This window comes from Phoxinus phoxinus, assembly GCF_949152265.1.
Source record: "Phoxinus phoxinus genome assembly, chromosome: 14".
Lineage (NCBI taxonomy): Eukaryota > Metazoa > Chordata > Actinopteri > Cypriniformes > Leuciscidae > Phoxinus > Phoxinus phoxinus.
This window is the reverse complement of record NC_136889.1, coordinates 19,043,935-19,067,214: the sequence shown is the minus strand read 5'-3', so window position 1 is coordinate 19,067,214 and position 23,280 is coordinate 19,043,935. Positions and strand designations below refer to the sequence as shown.

General features: G+C 37.3%; 2 protein-coding genes across 5 annotated transcripts in view; both read right to left on the bottom strand.

The window, feature by feature from the left end:
• Positions 1–269: 269 nt before the first annotated feature.
• LOC307010077 (E3 ubiquitin/ISG15 ligase TRIM25-like) lies at positions 270–4,766 on the bottom strand. Of its 3 annotated transcripts, none has more exons than XM_079634461.1 (8): positions 4,675–4,766; positions 3,193–3,790; positions 2,516–2,617; positions 2,004–2,237; positions 1,757–1,913; positions 1,513–1,554; positions 1,383–1,424; positions 270–1,290 (listed from the first exon to the last, which is right to left on the bottom strand). In XM_079634461.1, the coding sequence occupies exons 2-8, from the start codon at positions 3,781–3,783 to the stop codon at positions 734–736; spliced, it is 1,725 nt and encodes a 574-aa protein (XP_079490587.1). In that variant the 5' UTR covers positions 3,784–3,790; positions 4,675–4,766; the 3' UTR covers positions 270–733. The 3 variants fall into 3 exon arrangements, with proteins under 3 accessions (XP_079490587.1, XP_079490586.1, XP_079490588.1); XM_079634460.1 differs by having other exon boundaries at positions 4,671–4,712; XM_079634462.1 differs by having other exon boundaries at positions 3,193–3,787; positions 4,671–4,699.
• Positions 4,767–6,962: 2,196 nt separating this feature from the next.
• The window catches only part of brf1a (BRF1 general transcription factor IIIB subunit a), a 44,402-nt gene continuing 28,084 nt past the window's right edge, over positions 6,963–23,280 (bottom strand). For both annotated transcript variants that reach the window (XM_079634582.1, XM_079634583.1), the window contains exons 13-19: positions 19,215–19,276; positions 18,914–18,995; positions 18,737–18,792; positions 18,381–18,643; positions 10,959–11,010; positions 9,690–9,849; positions 6,963–8,606 (exon numbers count right to left, since the gene is read on the bottom strand). In XM_079634582.1, the coding sequence (XP_079490708.1) occupies positions 8,569–8,606; positions 9,690–9,849; positions 10,959–11,010; positions 18,381–18,643; positions 18,737–18,792; positions 18,914–18,995; positions 19,215–19,276 (713 nt within the window). In that variant the 3' untranslated portion in view covers positions 6,963–8,568. The remainder of the gene's footprint in view (positions 8,607–9,689; positions 9,850–10,958; positions 11,011–18,380; positions 18,644–18,736; positions 18,793–18,913; positions 18,996–19,214; positions 19,277–23,280) is intronic.

Here is a 23,280-nt window from a genome sequence, read left to right as displayed (position 1 = left end):
TGGGACACCTCAGTAAAGCCCAGGCATTCTTAATCTCCGACCTCTTACACACACAGGTCTTTTGAGAGCTAGAAAACAATACAAATATGATGTAAGAAGGGGTCAAAGGTCACGGGGCACCTTCCACAGGAAGCTTTCTTATACCATTTACTTTATAAGCAACTTAAAGCTTTTAATGTTACTTTTCCTGGTGATTAAATGCTTGTTAGTATTCCTGATTTGTATGTCCCTTCAGATAAAATGATCTGCAAAATCAAAGGCAGACAGTTCTGAGAATGGTTACATTTATTTAATGGTTACATCAGATTTAAAAACAATTTCTTAGTTTGAACAAAAAAGTAATTTATTATTCAGAATACATTCAATGCACATTGGGACGTTCAAAATGAATCTACTTTTTTAAAGTGAATTGGTCAAACAAAAATGTTACACCTAGAGTAGCAGAGTTTTTTTTTTTTTTTACAAACCTACTGGATCTCACGGAAACAGGAAGAAGAACAGAAACAGTAGTATGACAGAAACAGAAATCCCATAGTATGACAGTTTAAAAAAACAAAACATAAATCACTTAAGCAGCAAATAGATTTCCTAATTGAGAATTTTTAAAAGATTATTGCAATTAACAGGATTTAAAAATATGCTTTAACAATGATGAATGAGAACACCGATTTATCTTGCCTTGCCTCGAATTAAGTGTCCATTCACAAATCTATCGCTGTTAGTCAGATTAGATTTACTTATTTTGCTTTGGAAGATCACAAATAGTCACTGATGAGTCATTTCCCCAATCCTGAAACGAAAACCCAGGGTAGAGTGGATGATGACATGTGATCTGGATTCTGTGTAGGAGGGTCATTTTATCAGAGACATTGTAAAAGGACACGGATCCTTCAACTTGATCGAGAAACACTCCAATTTTAGAGACCAAGCAAATGTTAGTCTGTTTGCTATTGTTCTGCACACAAATTTTAGCTTTTGGAAAGTCGCATTTCCAGGATCTGTTGTTGGAGCCAAATATAACAGTTCCTCCACCTTGACTAATCTTGTCATATGAAAACGCAATAGAACAACCTGTTCCCCCAAACTGAACTTCAAAATAACAGCGCCCAGATAGACTAGATTTACACAACACCTGGTATGTAGGTGAAGCTTGATATAAGTGTAGCTTGCTTGAACGTCCATAGATTGGGTCACTGGATTGCTGTTGATCACGCCTTGACACAGACTTCTGGTTCTGTACAGAGAGCTGCTTACAGGCTGATGAGCTACTCAGAATCAGTTTAGAGGAATCTATTGATTAAAAAAATAAAAAAAATAAACACGTACTTCAGCATGATTTTTTCCTCATGTCTGACATTAAACAAATCTACAGAGCAACTCACATGTAAGGAACTCTTCTCTGGTCTTGGGTTGAGATGGCAAATCTAAACAAATAAAAAACATGAAGAATATTTGAGTATCGAGGTTTCTTTTTTTTCTTTTTTAATTGTGAAAAAAAAATTGTTGACTTACACTCTGTGATCTTCTTATTCACCATTATATAGACAGTGGGAACTATTAAGATAAGCAACAACAAAAAAACATTTCATGATTATGGCAATCTGCCAGCATATTCTCTGAAATATGTTTTGCTAGACATTATAATCAAAACTTCAAATCTGCCTAATTTCAACAAAGAAAAAGATTCCTTTGGAATTCAATTTCAGTTAAAGAGAATAGTTAGATTTTATTTAAACATCTTTTAAAGCTATCTCACCTTTCTCTGATATCCGAACAATATCTTGTTTACAGAGATCATCCAGTTGACTTTTCAGCTGACAGATTACGGTTTCTATCTCGTCGAATGTCAAATGTTGTCTGACGGGGATGTTGCACAAATTTGAACATTGGTAGTGGGAAAGAGAGGAGAAATTCTGCAGATGGAAAAAGTAGCAATAAATAATAAAACATTTCAAGCAATGACTTTTGATGCAGACCCGAGTCTGTTTATTGTCAGTTGTTACCTGAATGAAATAGATGTCATCCTCCACCTCTGAAAGCTGCCCGAGTTCATCATGCCTCTTCCTCAGATCACTGATCTCCTGCTCCAGAGTTAGTATGAGTTCCTCAACACTGCTTACTTCTGCTTTCTCCTGAGCTCTGATCACCTCAGTTATCTTAGCTCGTCTTTTCTCCATGGAGCTGATCTGCTCAGTAAATACCTTCTCACTGTGCTCCACTGCTGCCTGTGCAGAGAGCTGTTAGATGACAGAGGAAAGACTTTAGGCTGTAAGAAACACCCCATTGATTCAGCATGACTGTAACTCTTAGGCAATGTTGGCTCTGAAATCATTATTTTCCCCAATGACACAAATTTACTCTCATACTATTATAGTACACTTCAGTTGAGTAAATAATATTATACTATAACTATAATATTATTATAATAATTATCATCATATAGCAGTCAATCCTCAAAATAAGCTGCAAATGCTAATATTGTACATTGTGATCAAATTAATGTTATACATCTTACCTTATGAGAGTTCACGGCCTGTCTTAATTCCTGTACCTTTGCTTCTCGCTGCTGCATTGCCATTTGTAGGGTATCCAAGTTTTTCTTAAACCGTCCCTGTGACTGAATTTATAATAGTCTGGTATTAAGCTTCTGGAACAATTTATGCTTGTTATTAAATTTGTTCCCAAGCAGTGAAACGTAAAGCAAATTGCTTGATGGTGCACAAAATATGCATTCTTCCAAAAACATTTTAGGCATTACATTGATCTTATATTTTCAACCACTTGGGGGGAAAAAACAATACATATCAGAATGAAGTGTATTTAAAACATTTACTGTATGTAAAATAAACATTAATAATCTCAATGCTTATTACTAAAGTACTTACAGTACGTATGTTCCTATATTGCTGATCTTCTTGGTTATTCAAGGCACTAAAGTGTTTTAAAATCATTAGTATGTGGTTTCTGACCAACTCTTATTGTGGTTTTTCAAAATCTATTAGTGTTAATAATAAAATATTATTATTTGTGACAATTTTGTCCAGCACATCAATTAGAGGTGGATGACAACTAATTGTGTGACACATTGGCGTGTGAAACCAGACAGATCCTTAGTTGAAATGGAAGGTATAGTCTAATTTTACAGTCTTTTTAATGACACAAAATGTTATTCAGACAAATCAATAGCCCTACCTGTATGTTTTGTCTTTCTGCTGAAGATGAAGTCATGTTATGGTTCTGGTGGTTGATCAAAGCACACTGCATACATATCAGCTGCTGATCTTTGCAACAGTACAGCTCCAGGAGTTTATCATGTTGAGAGCAGATCTGGTCCAGGAGATGTGGTGAGGCATTGACCAGTTTGTGCCGCTTTAATGCAGGAGATGTATAATGAGTTTGGATGTGAGATTCACAGTAAGAAGCCAAACACGCCAGACAAGACTTGATGGCTTTTAGTTTGGTCTCTGTGCAGATATCACACTCCACATCCCCAGACACAGCATAATTGAGAACAGGAGAGGCTGTTCCTGCTTCTGGTGCTTCTTTCTTCATTCTCTCTACAACTTCAGCCAGCACCGTGCTTCTGCTGAGAGCTGGTCTTGAGGTGAACGTCTGCCTGCACTGGGGACAGCTGTAAACTCCCTTCTGATCGTCTCGATCCCAGCACTCATTAAGACAGTTCATACAGAAACTGTGCCCACAAGTTGTAGTTACTGGGTTGTTCAGAAGATGAAGACAGATCGGACAGTTAAAGGGATTTTGATCATCAGATGATTCTGCCATTTTGCTGCTATGAAAACAGTAGAAAAACTGTAAGTGATGTTACTGGAAAAGAGTAATTAACGTAACCTAAAACGGAGTCAAATGTCACTCAACAGCTTACAATGATAAACAAAAATATTTCAATACAAAAATTACATTTTGTGGTTTACTCAATATTGCCATCTTGGCCATCACTCCCTAAAGGTGCATTTATTGTAACTTTTCAATAAATTCAGGCACTGGTAGGAGTATTTATTAGAAGTACAAGAAGGAATATTTTTCTAAATTACTGTTCATTTCTGATAGGCTATCTTAATTGGGTAAAATTAATGAGTGCAAATTTAACGACAAAGAAATTCAGTGTTTTTCTAAAATATAAATTTGGGTAAACAAAATGATATAGTTAATTTAGTTAAACATGATGACATGATTAGTTTATCGTAAGTCTACCATTTCAAATCAAAACCACAAATTCTCTCTTTCTCCTGTTTCTATTTCTTTAAAACAATTACCAAATTTGAAAGGTGAGACTTTTAATATGTTTAATATCAAAAGTAACCAAAAGGTAACCTCGTCTGTCCTCTGCTCTGAATATAATGCCTATTAAAATATCGATATTTTAAATTAGAAATAAGGGATAGATTGATATGCGTAAATTAGAAATTATTAGAAGTGGCAACCGTGGAGTTAGGCTATTCACAAAAAAATATTTGTTTCAAATAAATAGCCAACCATAAATTCATCATTTATATTTTGTCATAGAAGTTAGGTAGTCGTAGCCTATTTAGCTCGATAATCACGATCCAGGGTGCTCCGTCGTCACTACCCATTAAGTCACTGGCATAAATAAATATTCTGCGAATAGTCTATATAGTAGATCTATTAATATTTCTTGGCGATAGACTCACCCACCGTCTATTGCACGCAGCTGCAGAGAAAGATCAGTTTTACTTTTGTTTTCTGAAAAGATAATTAATTTTGTTTTAAACTCCTCCCTCTTTTCAGAAAACAAAAGTAAAACTGATCTTTCTCTGCAACTGCGTGCAATAGTAAATAATAATTATAAAATATAGTAATATTAAATTAAAATATTTTATTTATAACTTGCAACATTTATATCAAAGCCTATACATTATAATTCGTAGCCTATATATATTTATATTTAATGTAAAGTTTGAAGACTATACACTGAACAGCTGCCCTCTACTATAACATCCTGTATAACAAGAAGAGCATAATGCCCCAAAAAAACAGGTAGTTTGCATATTGGTTTACACTTTTTCCACCTTTTTTTTTTGTCAACAGGAACTAATAACTGACCTGCAAATACATATTAAGCCTAAATTGATCGTAGAGCCCATTGGTGGCATCTGTTCTACGATCAATTTATACAATGCTTTTGCGTGCAGCCCAGTCGGCGTTGAACATGCTATTCTACATTAATTCCTAAACAGCCTGGCAAAAATCCTCTCATTAGCTAAAGCAATCAATATTCCCTCTCTCTCAGCTCATTTTCTCACCTTTCTCACGATCTTGAGAAATCCCATGCTTCAACAGATGAAGCATGGGATTCATCTGATTATTTAATATTAATATTTTGAATCCCAATATTTTGGGATTCAAAATATTCCTTCTTCCACAATCTCTTCCATCAGGCCCGATCTCTGATCAGCACTGTTTTCTATGTGTGATATGGAAAGGTCAAAGTAATAGGTTCCAGAGCGGTGAAAACGAGATGAGAAAGACAGAAGTGTGAAGAGGTGAGTAGACCACGTTCATTTCACTCAGGGTCTGTGTAGGTCAAGATGTTCTCCCAAAGGATACAGAACCATCAAATATTAGGATCACAGGCTAAATATTTAAATAGGCTACATTGTTGTCATATCAGATTTAGACTATACAGTTTCACAAAGGAAAGAGTATGTAACAAAACACCTTTTTGTTGTTGTTGTTGTTGCAGAGTTCTTTTCCTTTCAGATATTTTACTAGCCTTTAAGGCAAGACCGTCACATCCAGTAAACACAGATGAACCTAAGAACTTCAACTCCCAGCAGCCCTTGCCCTGCAGAGAGAGTGACTTCTAGGGTGTGGTGAGATCTGGTATTTACATCAGTGCCTGATTAACCACTAGTTACCGGTAGGTAGTCTTTTGCTGTCAGGTCAGGTTTACTACACTGGCTAGTTTGTTATACCAGTTAAATCTAGGAATGTCCCTTAACACTAAATCTAACAATAACAATCATTGACTCAAAAGATCTTTCATGCTTACCCTCCAGTGAAAGCTTCCTGGATCCCTTTTGTCCTGGTCAGTGGAGATGTACAAATGCCTATTTTATTGCTATTGAACTTTCTTTGTACAGCTGAAGACGAAAAAATACTTGTCTTTATAAAATAAAAGTTTATTTAAACAAAAGAGAAATATACTTGGTTACACAATAATCAAAAAACTCTTAGCAAAATATCAAAAGGTTACAGATTATGATTCTTCGGCTAATCCATTCCCAGGGAGGTCCTGGAGAATGGATGTACAAAGAGTAACTTCTAAGCAGTCCAAAGAACGAAATCTGTTAAAAATAACTTGTTCTCGTCTTGAGCTCATCAGGTTATAAAATAACAGCAGGCAATTTTGAGCTAAAAAGAAAGACCTAGAGAGAACTAGCTCTCTCTAGAGATGCACACAAAACAATGAACATGCTTTTTCTGGGATATATATACCTGAGACCTCATACATTGTTTTCAGCCTAAACAGAAACAGTCTTGAGACATTAACGCTTGGCTTGCAACATGCAATCGCAGATAGGAAGTCTTCTTATCACTCTTGCCCCACTCTTCCTTTCTTTGTGCTTTTGCTTCTCTGTCTGTGTAAGAGGGGTTTTATGTGTGTGTGTAGGTCTGAGTGTATTTAGAGGTACATTTAATTCCGTATTCAAATATTCCACTACAAGGGTCTCATCCAGTGGGATCTTACAGTTAGTTATTACTGCTCATGTTTCTATGCCAACCAAAACACAACAGCCTTAAGCACATGAACCTAAAACCAGATGCTCAACTCTTTCTTTGCCTTATTCCCAGCAAGTGTTACCCAGTGGCAGTGAAGATAGCTCGTCTTAGGTCATAGTGTCGAAGGACTCAGACAGCAAGCAGACAAAAAGAATAAAAATACACAGCGATCACACTGAAAAATAAAGACAAAAGACGTAGTGTTTTATGATTACTCTTTATTTCTTTGCTCATAAATACTATTTAGGTTTGCTGAACACTGATTTGAGTCTTGTATTGTCACCATTACTGCTGCAAGACCAAACCAATCTGTTCTAGAAGACACTGGCTCTAATGGACTCCCGAGGACTCGCACACCGAAGAAGATTTTTATTATGCAAGCAAGAGTTCACAGACATCAACATTTATTTAACTTTATCGATTGTGGATGCAAATACCAGGTCAATGGTTCAGGTCAATCGTTTAATCGGAATTTGGGATCACTGTCCACCTTGTTTTATTTATTTATTGTATTTTCTAACAGTTTAAGATGGTTACCCTGATAATAAATTGGATAATTTTTACTTGTAATTATTAGCTATCAAAATCTAAATGGCTTGGGTCTGCATCAGTAATATCTGCTGTGTGTTGTGGCATGACTGACAGAATAAACCCCTCAAATACTTTTCTAACAGGAAAAAAAAAGATGCATACTCTATATTTGACTCGTCTATGAGTCTGGGAGAGAACAAAGTATGAATAAAGTAAAATATTCTCAAAGAGCACCAACTTTCTGATACCGAGTATTCAGATATAAGTAATACTATTAAAACGATCCTATTTTCTTCTTCATTAACAAACCAATACTAAACCATCAATCCATTTCGAAACAATCCAAAAATGTACACATCTCCTTTATCTGTTGAAAACATAAATATATATATATTGCATTTTGTAAATATTTAACAGCAAAAATAAGATCAAATCAATGACATTTTAACCGCATTTATCTGGAATGAATTTTTCAAGTTCTCATCTCCATAAACCAGAAAAGCAGCAACCATCAAATCAATAATATAATTATTCTCATCAAAGTACCTTTTAAACATTATTCTTAAGTTTAAAAAAAAACTTTAACTAGCCCAAAATGGAAAATCCAACAGACCAGTGGGTAATTTAATAATACAAATTAAAAAAGGCACTAGGAAACAGCCAAGTAGCTGAGCAAAATGTAATACTGTCACTAATCAGATTTCACACCCGTAATCCATTTTGAAAACATAAAGCTACATCTGGTTTAAAGAATAACACTGGCTCTAAAAAAATCCTCATACTATTCAAGGCCTGTATACTGCAATTGTAAAAGGCACGTGTACATGCGCACGTTTGTCCACACAGAGGCCTGAGCCTCGAGTGGGCTAATCGCTTTAGATGTGCAAGATCATATGTCATCATTAGCCTAAAACACACAGTAATGCAGTTAGCAAGCGAGAGATAGAGAGAATCATCTCTCCCAGTCACCACACACATCCATTTACTCTCATACTCCTGTTTTAAATGGTGTTTAAGTTACTTAGTGCACATGAGCTCAGAACATGCTCCTATTGAAAAGCACAAACACAAGAAGGTAGGGTCTTTGTTCTTGTTTAGCTATAGTTCTTCTCCTCTGTTGTGTGTAAAGTTCATGATATTTCTTTTCATCTTGCAAACATAAGCACAAACACCAGAAGTAGTGAGATTGAGGTTGTTGCATGCGTGTTTTGGGGTCAAAATAAGCAGCAGGCTAAATGTTAGTGTGTCCTCTCCACTGGTGCTCCCACCCTGGATTCAGAAGCCATCATCATCATCCAATTCATAGCCGTAATCTGTAGACAGGAAAGGAGAGGAACACAGAAAGGTTAGGACAAAACTTAATGCTCTTTTCTGAACTACTAAAAATCACGCAAAGAGCGTAAATGTCAAAAGGAGCCAAGTTTATGTATAAATAGTTCCCTAAATATTCATGACAATTTTTAAAAAATCTTTTAAGGACATGAAATAGTAAGGTTAAAGCTCTTCGTGAAAAAAAGTGAATATAAGGTTTATCTGAGAAAATCTAGCTTTTTTATATTTAAAGTTACACTGTGTAGGAATTACTCCCATCTAGCGGTGAAATTGTATATGACTACCAACTGAATATTAATTTCTAGCCCCTCCCATTCCGATGGCGTTTTAACTCTGTACGGTGGCCGTATTATTTCAAATCCGTCGCGAGTAATCTCCCCCTCGCATTCGTCACGGTGCCACTGAGTGTAAAAACACGAAAGGCGAGGCTTGAATTTCCAGGTATGTCCCTCTTTGGCTAATGTATTTAATGTATTTAACATGGCTTCCGCCATTTGAGCAGCTCACCCGTATGTATTATAAATGGCAGATTTACGCTTACGAGAATACTTGATTAGTTGGTAGAAGTAATTATACGTTAATGAGCACATATCATTTTGAAAGAAAAAAACGTGTTTTTTACTAAGAATCAACTTAAAAAATTACACGCTGTAGCTTTAAGGACTACATTTGGTTAGAAAAGGTTGAAAGCCCCTAAAGCAGTATTATTATTTTTAACTAAAACTTTTGTTAATTGGAATACAGCTGCAAATAAATTTAAATATACACATTAGATTAAAAAAAATGGAAACTTTTTTTTAAGTACTAAAAATACTCAAAACTAAAACTGAAATATAAATAATATTAAAGCTAAATAGAAATTTTTTAAATAAGACTAATAAAAAAAATAGAAAAGCACAACAAAATTGCTAAAATGAAAATAGAATATAAAAACTATATTATAAAATATATAATAAATACTATAATAGTATATAAATAATAATAAAATTACATTAGTCTGATTATTAAGTCTATTCGGGAAAAAAAAATCCTATAAGTCACAGTAAGACTTTTGTATCACATACCAGTGCTGCCCATTAACTGCACGGCACTGACACAGTGTTCGTCCTCCTCATCCTCCTCTTCTTCATCTGCAGGGTCATCGTACGCCACCGGTCCGCTCTCTACAACAATAGTATTCTGGGTTGGGGCAGCAGGAATGGCCACTGGAACACCAGATCCTTTCTGAAGGAAAAAGTCAACATGAAATGGTATTCGCAGCTCCTCTTGCATCAGTCATCATTCAACCTGTTTCCAAGCGAAAACATCCAAGTAGGGGAAAAAATGATTGAAAATTCAGAATAATTCTGAGTATGTTTCCTCTCTGGAATAACGAGCATCAATGATTTGTGCACAATAAGATAAAGGATGTCAATTTGAATTTGTTGACTTCAATGTACTCATTAAACACCCCTTGACTGTGTGATCTGTGTGATTCTATTACAATGCTACATTCAATTGAGAATCACACTTATCTTTACAAGTTAGCTTCAGAGTTAACAGATAACCTTGTCAGTGAATTTATTAACCATTTCTTTTACTGAGGGACAAAGGGAATGATGTCAATCACAAAGCTTAATTTCCTGTTGTCAAGTGAAGGCAAGAGGTTGCTTAGTTACTTGAGCATTGACCCCCAGAGGTAGTATTTTTGCTTCTTGCTTCAAAAAGGGGAGGTGATTATGTATTCACACTCACACACACACACACACACACTCGCAGAAGTTTAAAAGTAGTAGAGAGACTGTCATGAGACAGACAGACTGACTTAATAACATAGGAAAAACAAGACAGAGGAGAAAAGATCAAGGTCCCTGACATACAGAAAGATGAAGCACCATGGACGACACAGCCGGAGGGAGTGACGGAGCCACTGAAGAGCTCCAGCGGTCTACGGGCCAGAATGATGGCGAGGGATCAGTAAGAGCCGAGAGAAAAGAGCATGTGTCATCAAGGTCTCCTCAGAGTCCAGACGTCAGCGGCACACTTTCTGTTGCAGTCTGAGGCAGTACATTAGCTTGCGATAGCCCAACTCAAACCGGTGCCTGTGAGTATCGCCGCAGAAATAGCCTGCTGATAGGAGCAGCTCGGCGGATCAAAATAATTCTCTTAATTTAAACATGAAAAGGAAGAACCCCGTTTCTAGGTCAACTTAATGCAGTTTTCCAGCACCGGGGATAAACTAAGTGAAGCTCTGGGCCAGAGGCCATTTGAGGGTTAAAGAAAATTAGTTTAATATATCCAGAGACCTGCCAAGGATGTGCTAGTATGACGGACGGTGATTTAAATTCACTCACCTGATCGAGGGCCAGCTTCTTAGATGGCTGCGCACACACCAAGGGCTGTAACCTTGGAGACAGAAAAACAGAAAGAGTGAAAAAGACAGACACGATCATCAAGAGAACATGGCTTATTTCTCAACAAAAGCTGCTCAGAGGAAGTTTTTTGGGGGCGGGGGGTCGGAAGGGAGGGGGGGCACGAGGTCAAAAATGACATGCCATACAGTCCAATAAATTTTTTATGTTTACCTCATCTGTTCTTTTTAATTCTGCTTAAATTGACATACTGCTTAAAAACACTGCTTAAAAGTCACTGACTTATTATAATGCAAATCTTGACACATAATTTAAATTAATTCACTAAATGTACGCAATTTAAATTCTATCAACCCAGAAAAGCACAGACCCACAGGGACTCTAACAAGCCCCTGCTTCATAATGAAATGTCACTCTGTATATTCAGTAAAAATGTATTCACTATATTTTTCAGAAACAAAATGCATAAAAAACATTGGCAAATCTAGCACATCTTTATAGGTGGTGGTAGACATGGACAAGTCCTGTCTCGAATTACCTCAAATCTCTCACTGTAAAATTCCCAGAGGGAAAAACATGGCAGCTCAAGTGACAACAGAAGGGGGAGATCGAGAGACAAACAGAGAGAAAGAGAGGGGGGAGAGGATCCAGAGACGCAGTTTATCTCAGTATTTGCAAGTCAACATGCAGAGGCACAGTTTGTATAATGAGTTTACTCATTATTCCAAAGAATGTAAGATATGTTAATGAGGTACCGATATGATGCACTAAACCCGCAGCATAAATAAAAGCTAATCAGAATCAGATGATTCTCCTGATGATACATCTGAATATGCAGAAGAGATTCATTTCTCATGGGAGCAGTTCTCTTTATATAACCACAAGGCGTCCCAAATCTACTCAAACTCTTAAACTCAACTCAAACACAAAAATCTCTCACAGACAGACAGACTAAGAGAATTATTGATAGAAAGGAGGATAGAAAAAAGGATATAACCAGTGCCGGTCCTCCCTATAAGCAAACTATTCAAGGTGTGTATGGCCCCTGAACCACCAGGGGGCCCCCTTGCTTTCAAAGACTATATCAGTAGCATATCACTATATATTCATGTCATTCAAGTCATATCAAAATAATTTTTTTCTAGTTAACGATTTATATTTATTTAATAACTGTTTTGGACATCATGCAGTAAATAATTATCATGCAGATAATGACATGACTATGGCTGAATCCGACAATCACCCTCAAATGTTAGACCATAGTGGATGTTATCGAGTGCACTCGTTCTATCCCACATTGCAAAACCACAAACCCGTACACTCAACGGCTGTCCGAATTCGCTTACTCGTTTACATTCATTCCTTCAAGTGAACCGTATTGGGCTAACGTAGGGAATAGTGATTGAGGGTTTAGGAGGTGATTTTGGATTCAGCCCAAGTGTGCCACACAAGTCCTCAAAATTGAAGCCAAAATGTTTCAATTGCCCCCAGGTGGCTGGATGCAGTACAAGTCATAAACACCGCCCTCTCCATGTAATCTAATGCAAGTAGGGTTCGCTTCATCCTGCGGTGGACATCTAACCCCACCAACATCCAATGTGACCCCATGTGACTCCCCATTCCCGTTTTGCCCCGCGAAAGGGTATGTTTTAGGTGGGTTTCAGTATGTAGTTTCCAGATTAAAAGGGTTTTTTAGGCATAAGGGTAGGTTGAGTGGGTTTCAGTCCGGTCTGTCATAAAAAGAGAAATATAAGAAGTAAATACAAAAAATTAGGTGTGAGGGTTAAGTCTTCTCGATGCTTCTACCCGTTTCAAAGTTAATGAGGAAACACACTGAAGCACCAACAGACTTTTTGGGGGATTTTCGGGAGGAGATTGGAGCTTTAACTTCATTTTTTTACATTTCATAATGGTTTATTTCACATCGACATAATGAGTTGTTCATCAGTAAACTGTACTAACTGATTCTGCAGGTGTGGGTGGGGCCTAGTTACCCACTTCACAATCACTACTGCGCAGACTCGGGCTCCGGGCTCACTACTGCGCAGACTCGGGCTCCGGGCTCACTACTGCGCAGACTCGGGCTCCGGGCTCACTACTGCGCAGACTCGGGCTCCGGGCTCACTACTGCGCAGACTCGGGCTCCGGGCTCACTACTGCGCAGACTCGGGCTCCGGGCTCACTACTGCGCAGACTCGGGCTCCGGGCTCACTACTGCGCAGACTCGGGCTCCGGGCTCACTACTGCGCAGACTCGGGCTCCGGGCTCACTACTGCGCAGACTTGGGCTCCGGGCTCCCTACTGCGCAGACTCGGGCTCCGGGCTCACTACTGTGCAGACTCGGGCTCCGGGTTCACTACTCGCTACTGCACAGACTCGGGCTCCGTAATCAGTGCAAGATGTCAGCGCCATATTGAAACATTGGCGACTTAATTTCTCTACAATGGTAGTGAGTGAAGGTACGTCTTTCATCTTTTTTTTTTACAGTCCATGTTTTTGACATATGGCTATGGCTTCCAAATTAACATTTTAAATTTTGATTTAGTCTTGACAAACCAATAAAAAAAATTTGTTTTTAAAAACTACAAAAAAAATTACTCCTGTTTAGATCAATATTAGTCAACGGTGTTTCATTGGAAATTCCCTGATGAAATGTAATTTTCAGTTTGTCAATATACATCAATAATCAAAATCTTTTTGTGCATGGTTTATGTATAAGAATTAAACATTCCTGTTCAGTCATGCAAGCTGTCCTGTGACTACTGTCAAGTGTTTTAGAAACAATGCTCAGAGTCTAAAGTTTACAGAATTATTGATGTATTTTCATGTTTACTTAAGCTTTCTTGGGTAAACTATATTTTTTATGCTTTAGTTTCGTAAGTAAATTACGCCTTTAGAAAATAATTTCAGCTGTGTGTTATAGTTTTTCTGACAGCTAGATGGTGTCAGAGCAATACTTTCATAAAGCATTTATTTAGCTGTCAACAATTTTTTAAAATTTAATATTACTTGTTCTTACTGGCAGTTTTGCTCAGGGCGGCTAGAAGTGTAGGACTGGCACCGGATATAACAAAAAGAACAATAAAAAAAGAAGGCTATATTAAAATAGAGAGGATGGACAGACAGACACTTTACTCCAAATTCTCAGTCGGTAACACATGCATGCACGGTTGACAGTCCTTGACGACCCAGCATGCAAGTGTCCTATTGATGCTACAGTGCATTCTGGGATGGGGAACGGTACGGTACTTGGCATGAAAACAAGCTGTCAGAGCCAAAACACAGTGACAACATTCTATTCCTGAGAAACAGTCTGTTCCACACACACAGATTTACATTTACGTCAAGGGCTGATAAATTGTTCACACCACTGAGTGGGTCAATTATTCAAACACACAGCACAACAATAATGATTAGAGATGGGAATCAGGGCCCTGGTGATGCGGTATATTGATATCTGGGTCACAATACAATAATATTGTAATTCTTTATGTGACAGTTATTGAAAACTGTGATATATTTTCATGCTTTACAGAATCATAACTCGATTAAAAGGATTTTATTTGAAGAGAAATAACTGAATGTTCTTTCAATAGTTCCAATGTTCTCAAGTTTATTTTGAGAAATTCAGTATAGTGTTGTGATACTAATTATTTTATATCTATTTTTTCCATTAGTAATTGTGTATGACAGAGTCTTTGGTTTGTGGTTGTGATGATTTGATTTCTTTCTCACAGATCACTTTAACATTTTAAACTGTTCAGCATTTACTCTGACCTTCCTCATAACCCCTTCATTTCATACGCTGCTCTCAGGGTATGACTAAATGGCTGATGTCAACAGGGGCCTTTATTTTATTGAGCTGAAAGCGTATGACACCAGGCTGACACTATTACTGCTGAGCGCTTGAAGGCATGAGCAACTGCCTAAGAAGTTGGTCTCTTCATCTCAGAAGCTAGTTTTGGTCCCAGGCAGAGATAAGGCTTTCTCTTTTCCTCGAGGATGACGAAAACTTCCTCTCGTTTTTGGGTCAATTCAGCCTTGAGAAAAACTCAACTTTCTTTGATCTCACAGACAGCTCACCTCTCTGTCTCCTTCTCTAGAGATGTAGGTTTTCTGCAAGTAAGCTGATTAAGAAAAACTCTGAGCCGACAGCAGAAGGAACCTCAGAGGAAGAGAGATTGAAGCGAGAGAAAGAAAGACATTTTTTTGGAGGGGGGGAAACGAGTCTATAACAGCTGTCTGAGAGAGCGAGAGGAGGAGACTGTTTAATTACCAGATGTGTTATGGTGTGAGATGGCGATTTCTGGCACTCCAGGTGTGAATGTCTAACATGAGATGATCTCATGTATGGATACAGAGGAAGTGTTGGAAGAACAAAGGACCACAAAAATAAGCACAATCCATCTCAGGTTCTCACAAAGCCCTACCTTCAACTCTAATGAAAACCTTTGGCATTTGTCTCTCACAAACACACACACACACACACTTTTATCATCTCCATTGCTCTATATGGCTATATATAAATGCTGAGCTGCGGGTATCTGAGAGGACAAGAAAATGACCAGAGGAGGAGGAGGAGGGAGGAAAACCAGGGAGAGGGGGTTAAAACAGCAGGGGGCAATTATACAAGCTATTTCTGGACGAGAGAGTGAGAGAATGTGAGAGACTTATTAAATTTAAGGTTCAGTAGAATGGAGGGATGAACAGACCGACAGATGGGTAGATGTTCAGGCAGTTGCGGGGTGTCGGGAATATGCTGTAAAAATACAGCAGAGAAGCAGAAAAGGGAGGTTGAGTGTCTGTGTGTGTCTGTGTATAACACAATACCTCAGTGTGCAACATAGAATGGGAGTGAACGGAATACAATGGCTTTACTGTCAGCTGAACCGCACGCACACACATAGACACACACACACACACAAATATAAGATTCTGTGATAAATTCAGGTTTAAGCTGAAGAGCCTGAAAAAAAGTTAGGGCTGGGCAATATATTGAATATTCTCAACATGTATACAATAATTGTGCTGCGATATAAAATTAGCATCATTGAAAAAAAATAAAATAATATATATATATATATATATATATATATATATATATATATATATATATATATACACACACACATTTTGTATATACACTGTCTAGTTAAGAACAGTATTCAATAAATCTTTCATATATTAAATATTGTTCAATACATAAAAGCCTTTTATTTTTTTAGCCATATTGCCAAGCCCTAGAATGAGACTACAAGTAACTGAATAAAAAAAAATGGAGAATATAAGGTAAGGTCATCTTTGAGCGGTAAAAGGCAAGTCACTGAATAATACAGACACTCCCATTCAGGTAGACTCCATTCAGTAAACAGACTGCAGGCTGTTATGAGTGAGAAGAGGGAAAAACTGGAAGAGAGACAGTGGCATGGTAACAGTGTAATGGCTTTTAAAAGGATGTTCAGATTGCTCACCTTTCCATTCAGAAAAAAACAAACATAAAAGCTACTTTCAGAATGAATGATTCAGAAGATCTATCCTGTTAACTTCAGGAATTCAATCAATGAGAAAAACACACATAGATGAAACTGGCCACTCAAAGAGAGAGAGAGAAAAGAGAGAGTTGCTTATTGTTCCATGATATTGGCCTTACAGTGTCAAGACAAACTGTCGGAGCACATTTTGTGTGCCGGGCCACCAAGAGCCTCTCCTTAAAGAGAGAATATCCATGACTAATGACAACCTAGAAACCAAAGACTAACAACACCAATGGAAATGAGTACACGGTAGTAGAGCACACACACATATTCTCCAAAAAGGAGGGTACTAGGGAGTGGGCCACAGTGGGGCCTCACTTTAAATATGTGCTCTAAACTTTAATGTGTTCCATACCAGCATTTAGAGACTAAATATAGAGCAGAATGAGGCTATTCTGACTGACCATATGCATGGGACTTTCTCTCTCTCTCACACACACACACACACACACACACAGTTAATTTAGCATAGGACTTGGCTATTCTTAACAGACCTGCCCTGTACTCAAGGGCACAAAAGGGTAAAGGACATAAAAAAGAGAGAAACAAATAAGGACCTTTCACACTTGCAGTCCGGCCCACAAAGCTCTGGAGATTTTCCATTTGAAGGTCATAAGCGAGACCCCAATTAGCTTTTTCTCTCAGGCTATAACTTCTTCATAAAAAAAATTAAACATAAGGGAATTTAAAGTTTTGATGATAATTTGAGTACATCTAAATTATTATCCAAGATGATGAATCCATGGTACTTTACTATGGTGCTGAATTACTAAACTGTTCATACAACACCGTATTTACATGGTGCTTTAAGGTACTTCAAGAAAAAGGCCACATTATAAATCTCATCAGCAAAATTAACTTCTGAGGTCCAAAAAACATGGTAATACCATGATACTATTTGTAGGTATAGCAGGATGCTATAAGAAAGAACAACCACAAAATTATGTGATCTGGGAAATGCTTGACTAATGCAGCATGGAAAACGTGAAAGCAAAAAGCGCTACAGCATAATAGGATAATTTTATTAGACTGCTGTTACTAAGCTGATGTAAAACATGAATTTTCCTTTATACCATTCCAATGATTTGTGAAAAGAAGGCAGACTGTGTAGCAGATGCACCTTGTTTGAACATGGTAAAATAGAAAATAGTGTTCATGTGAATATAAACATAATCATAGAGTAAGAAAATATAGCAGGGATCATGATACAGTTACAGTAATGTACCCTGCCATTGTGTATCCGTAGGTCTATAGTTAGCATAGAAGAGAAAAAGAGCTTGAGGTGGTTAAAGGAAAGAGTCCAATAAAGGGTGTGGGCAGACGAAGAAAAATCAGGGTGTATTATAGGCGTGGATCTGTTTTAAGACTGTCCATATTACAACTCCAAGACAGGATTACTAAATGGAGAAAAAATATTTTCAAATTTTTTTGCACCCACTTTTTCTAATCCCAACAATTTCCCAATCCGAAGTAATCTGCCTGTCACAAACATAGTCGATCAGATCATAATTGATGTTTAATTTACAGCTATGCGGAGTAAGATTTCTCTGTGGGCGGGGCAACCTTGGTCGACACGAAAAAGTAATAGCAACCAAATCAATAAGAGTCACTCAATGCGGTTGCAGCTGATAGGGATAAAACGTTTTTTAAACGGAAGAGTTTTTTTGCATCATGCTAGTATAGGATATGATGTTAGACTGTGATGGTGGGAATTTTCTAGGACAGATGGTGAGTTTAGACGATTTCCTAAAACAGAACGTGTGATTTAAGGTGTGTGGGCAAAAACAAATCCTCCCCAAAAAAAACTAGGGAGTGAAGAAAAACAGAAATAAATCGCGACATAAAAAACCTTTCTCCTAGAACGCCATACCTCTTGCCAAAGCTGCTGACAGTTTTGCCAATATTGGGTGAAGTCAGTTGGAGTTTCCGTTGGGCCGCGGGGGTTCTTTTGGCTCCAGTGGAAGCTTCTTCAGGCTGGCGAGTGGGACTTTTTGGGCTGGATTTGTTCAAGTCTTTCAGGACATCGTAGTTTATTTTAGTGGAGATGCGTTTCTGCTCTAACATCTTTTCAATGGCTTCATCTGCAGTGCTGGCATTGATGGGCTCACGCCTCCGTCCTGACTTTTTTCTAGGCTGTGAGATGACACACAAAAATACTGAGGTAAACTCATACATTTGTGACCCTCACAGCTACAACTGTCATTCATTTATGAACTGCCTTGTTACCTTCCGCTCTATATATGTACCCTCCTCCTTTTCCTTTGCTATTCTTTCTTCCTTTTCTGAAGAAAAACAAACATATCGATTTAACAAAAGTGTTCCAAACTTGATTAAATGTTGTCTTAGTTTAAATTAATCTGTCAGTGGTAAAATTAACAAACGGGACAGTTCAATCTTCTCCACCTTTCTGTTCTTTGAGGTAGTCTGCATTTTGAAGCATCCACAGTTCAGTCTTCACCTTAATCTCCTTCTCATTTAGGATATACTAATAAAAAAAGAAAGATAAAAAACAACACGTTGTTTTTTAGGTCATGTTCACAGGTCATGGTGGACGAGCTAAACAGACTGTAAATCATGACACATCTCATTTCACTCTATTCTAATGCAATTCCATTATTAATTTTTGGATGTGAAATCCCATCTCAGATTTCAGCTTTAAAGAACCAAATTACCATGTCGTTACTATAGTGAGGTCAAAACTTACACGATCAATCTCGTCCTCGTCGATACCGTTCAGGTCTAGCTCACCGTTTTCTGCCTCCACGTCTGATGGAGAAAAACAAAGAAACAAAGAGTTCCTGAATATTGAATATTTTATTGATGGACATAAGAACATCAGATGTCTGAATCAATTTTGTACACAAATTATAATATAAAAATAATGTAAAATAGAATAAATAAATAAAAATCACGAAAAATAAATAATATCGCAAAATAAAAATGTAAAACAAAATAAAAGACAAAATAAAACTATAAAATAATAATAATAATACAAACAATATTGTTCTTAAATTTGTGTTGTGACTATTTCAGACTGCTTTGGCAAAAAGAAAAGAGAAAAGTTTTGCCTGGTGTTTACGCCACATAATTAAAGTGTATTAAATGTTTCACTTTCCTAAGGAGAAACACATGCTGCCATTCATCAGAGAACATTTCTCTGAGCCAGTTGTTAAATTAGGTTTGTGGAGATACATAGAATATCCCACTGCAGTCCAACCCAAAAACCTTCACATAAAATGTCCCCCAGCAAATTCACATGGCAAAGCATACTGAAAAATATGTGTGTGTTTCTCTGTGGTCTCTGCCCTGTAGCAAATCTTACTAGAAAGTCCACTGGGGCTACTGGGATCATTAAACCAGTGGCTCTACAGTAGCAACTTCCAGGGTTATTCCCCCTCTGCCTTCCTTCTTTTTCCTCTTTTCCAGGTCCAGTTCCTCCCTTCCCCCATCCTTACTCTTTTCTTTCTGCCTGAAGATTGTTGGCAATGCTTCAGAAGTTTGCTTTATAGAGCATCTCTCTCTCTCTCTCTCTCTCTCTCTCTCTCTCTCTCTCTAATGGGGATAGGGGGAAAACAGAGAGGGAAATTCTTGTTTTCTCGCCTCTGAACGGAGGCCCCTCAATGTCAGTCGATCCCGTGAGTCAAGAAACCTGACCACATCTCGCAGCTCGCATCTGAACAAGCACAGACTAAACACACTACACAGCCAATGCATGCGCACACACACGCGAGTCCTCCAACACCACACATTAAAACACACTGTGCTATGAGTCACATGTGTGTGATGTGGTAAGAGCGTGAATAGCAGAGATTAGTTACAACAGGCGAAATAAAACCACACCAGAGAGAGACTACCAGGTGCAGCTGGATCCAAGAAGATGAATAAAGACAAGAAACTGTAATAAAACGAGCACTGCAGTCTGTCTTTCCCATTAGGCCTAACTTTGTGTTCATGTTCAAATGGTTTTTTTTTTTGTACTGTCTGTTTTCACTCACTTAGGACATATAACCAACTGTGTGTAGCCCGCCAGAAAGTACATTCGACTAAAAATAGCATTTAAAGTGTGCATTTGTGCAGCTGCACTACCTGAAGACATATGCATATGCATGAGTGTTCGACAGCAGCTGCATGTCAGTCAGACAGCACTTAGGGATTGAATACTGCTAAAAAAAACATGTAAAAATAAACTGTTATTGTAAGTTTTTCAGCATCGACATGGTAATTAAGTATTGTCGCTTAAAGGTATAGTTCATCCAAAAATGAAAAATGATTTACTCACCCTCATGGTGATCCAAACCACTATAAGGATTTTTTCTGTGTCTGCTAAGATTTTGTAAAAATGTACCAATTTTGTTTGCTTGCAATTAAAATTAATTGGCACTAAAGAATTCAAGCTTCAAAAAAAGAAAACAAATGTACCATCAATGTAGCCCATATAACTCATATTTTAAGCAATTTTAATGGCAATATGAAGCTAAATTCAAAGAAGATGGCATGAAACACAAATTTCAATAATCTTTTCTTTATTATGGTGATATATAAGTTAAATAGCTTCTCGAATGAGAAGAAAGTTAGACTTGATTTTGTCCAACAGGAATAGACCGGATTGTTGTCGTTTGTTCATTAAGAACATGATTTTTTAAATAATGATGCATATAGATAAATTATTTATAATAAACTGCAATATTCCATAAAAATAAGAATAGTCAATTGTGATTTCATAGACTATTCAACGTTGTAAATTAATGTATTAACTCTATAACTGGATCAGTCCAATTTGCAAACCAGCCCAATTGTAAAGCAGATCAACTGATTCAGTGAATAGATCCAATACAAAAGAACAATTTTAAAGCTTTTTTCAGCACCTGTAAACTCTAAAGAAAAAAAAGCATAGACTGAATAGTCTTCAAATTTTTTTGTTGCACACAGTAAATTAAGTCACAAGGTTGAGTAAACAATAACAACTTTAATTTCTGAATGAACTGTCCCTTTAACATCACACAACAGATGCAAAAGAAGAAGAAAAACTGAGAAGCAGAAAAAAGGAGCCAATTTCAACAAAATGACAGAGAAGAGAAACAACAAATGAGAGACTTCACTTAACACTAATCATTCTCCCTCTTCATCTATTCCCCTGTTCTTAAATCCAAAAAAACTCTGTCCTGAGGCTAGATTTCTGAATGATGTTGTCCACCCAGACATTAGCGTTTCCACGTGCGTTCAAAAGGCCCCCCTCGTCTCCAGAGGTTTCACTGACACCAACACCTGTTCAGAGTCGAGCACTGTGTCCGACTAAACACAAACAGATATTTCAAGATACCACCAGATGGACACCTCCTTTCTTTCTCTCCCATGGACAATTCTCACTCTTCTACACAAGCAGGAGCTCATCAAACGTAATCATCTGATAACGTCACTCAAACTGACTGGCGGGTCAGGAGAACAAGCGCTGAATCTCAGGGAAAGGAAAAGACGGACAATGGAGATGCAGAGATATGGAAAGAGAGAGGAAGGGGGGGTTTCTTCTGGAGGCGAAGAGGGCAGACAGGCCCATTAAAAACTGACCCCTTCTTGCCCCTGTGACTTCCCCAGGGAAACCCCTCGCCCACTCACACACCTGCTACAACTGTCTATATCGCCCAGAGGCTGGAAAGAGAACGAGAGAGAGAGAAAATGTCAAGAGAAAATATATTCATGTACTTTTTCTCTCTACTGTACATCTACACACTAAAAATGGGGGAGGGTTAGACACATTTTTAAACAATAAAATGTAAATGTAACGGCAAGAGGAAAAATTTGAACAGACTTTATTCATGAGATCTCTCATTCTCACTTACATTCGGCTGCCCTTCAGGTGTTAAATCTAGACAGCAAAACAGCCTCACGGGGGTCCGCGCACAGATTTTTCTGTCAGTGTATGTTAACGGTACAGTGAACGTGTCTATCACATGGATCGGGCCTCCCATAGTCATTTGTTGTAATCCTCTCCACAAGTCTATCAGTCACACTTTTGTGATGTCATATTTCACACGGATAGCAGCGTCTCTGTCAGATGACATCACATCACTGTCAGTGCTTGCATTTCATTAGAAGAAAAAGCTATAAATGAGTGGCAAGGATGAAAACGATAAAGAGAATCAATCTAACAGCAGGAAAAAATAAGGGTGTGTCAAGTTGAAAACTACACTAAAACTCACTATGACAATATTTTCACAGCTTTAAAATTTAATTTTAAAAGGATACAATAATTAAAATTCAAAACTATAGTTTGGCGATATATTTATTATTTATTCATGATACATTCGTGTATTTTGTGGATATTGATGAGACATTTTATGAGAACATTAACATTTTATATTTATATATAAATAATTATGCAATGCCGTTCAAAAGTTTGGGGTTGGTATGATTTTTAAAATGTTTAAAAAAAAAAGTATCTTATGCTCACCAAGGCTGCATTTATTTTATCCAAAATACAGTCACATATTCATTTCAAATAACCTTTTTCAACTTTTATATTTTAAAAAGTAATTCCTGTGATAGCAAAGCTGAATGTTCAGCATTATTACTCCAGTCTTCAGCGTCACATGATCTAATATGCTGATTTGATGCTCAATAAACATTTCATATTATTATCAATGTTAAAAACAATTGTGCTGATTAATATTTCTGTGGAAACCATGATAAAAAAAAATTCTGGATTCTTTGATTAATTGAAAGTTCATAAGAACAGCATTTATTTGAAATAGAAATATTTTGTAATTTCATAA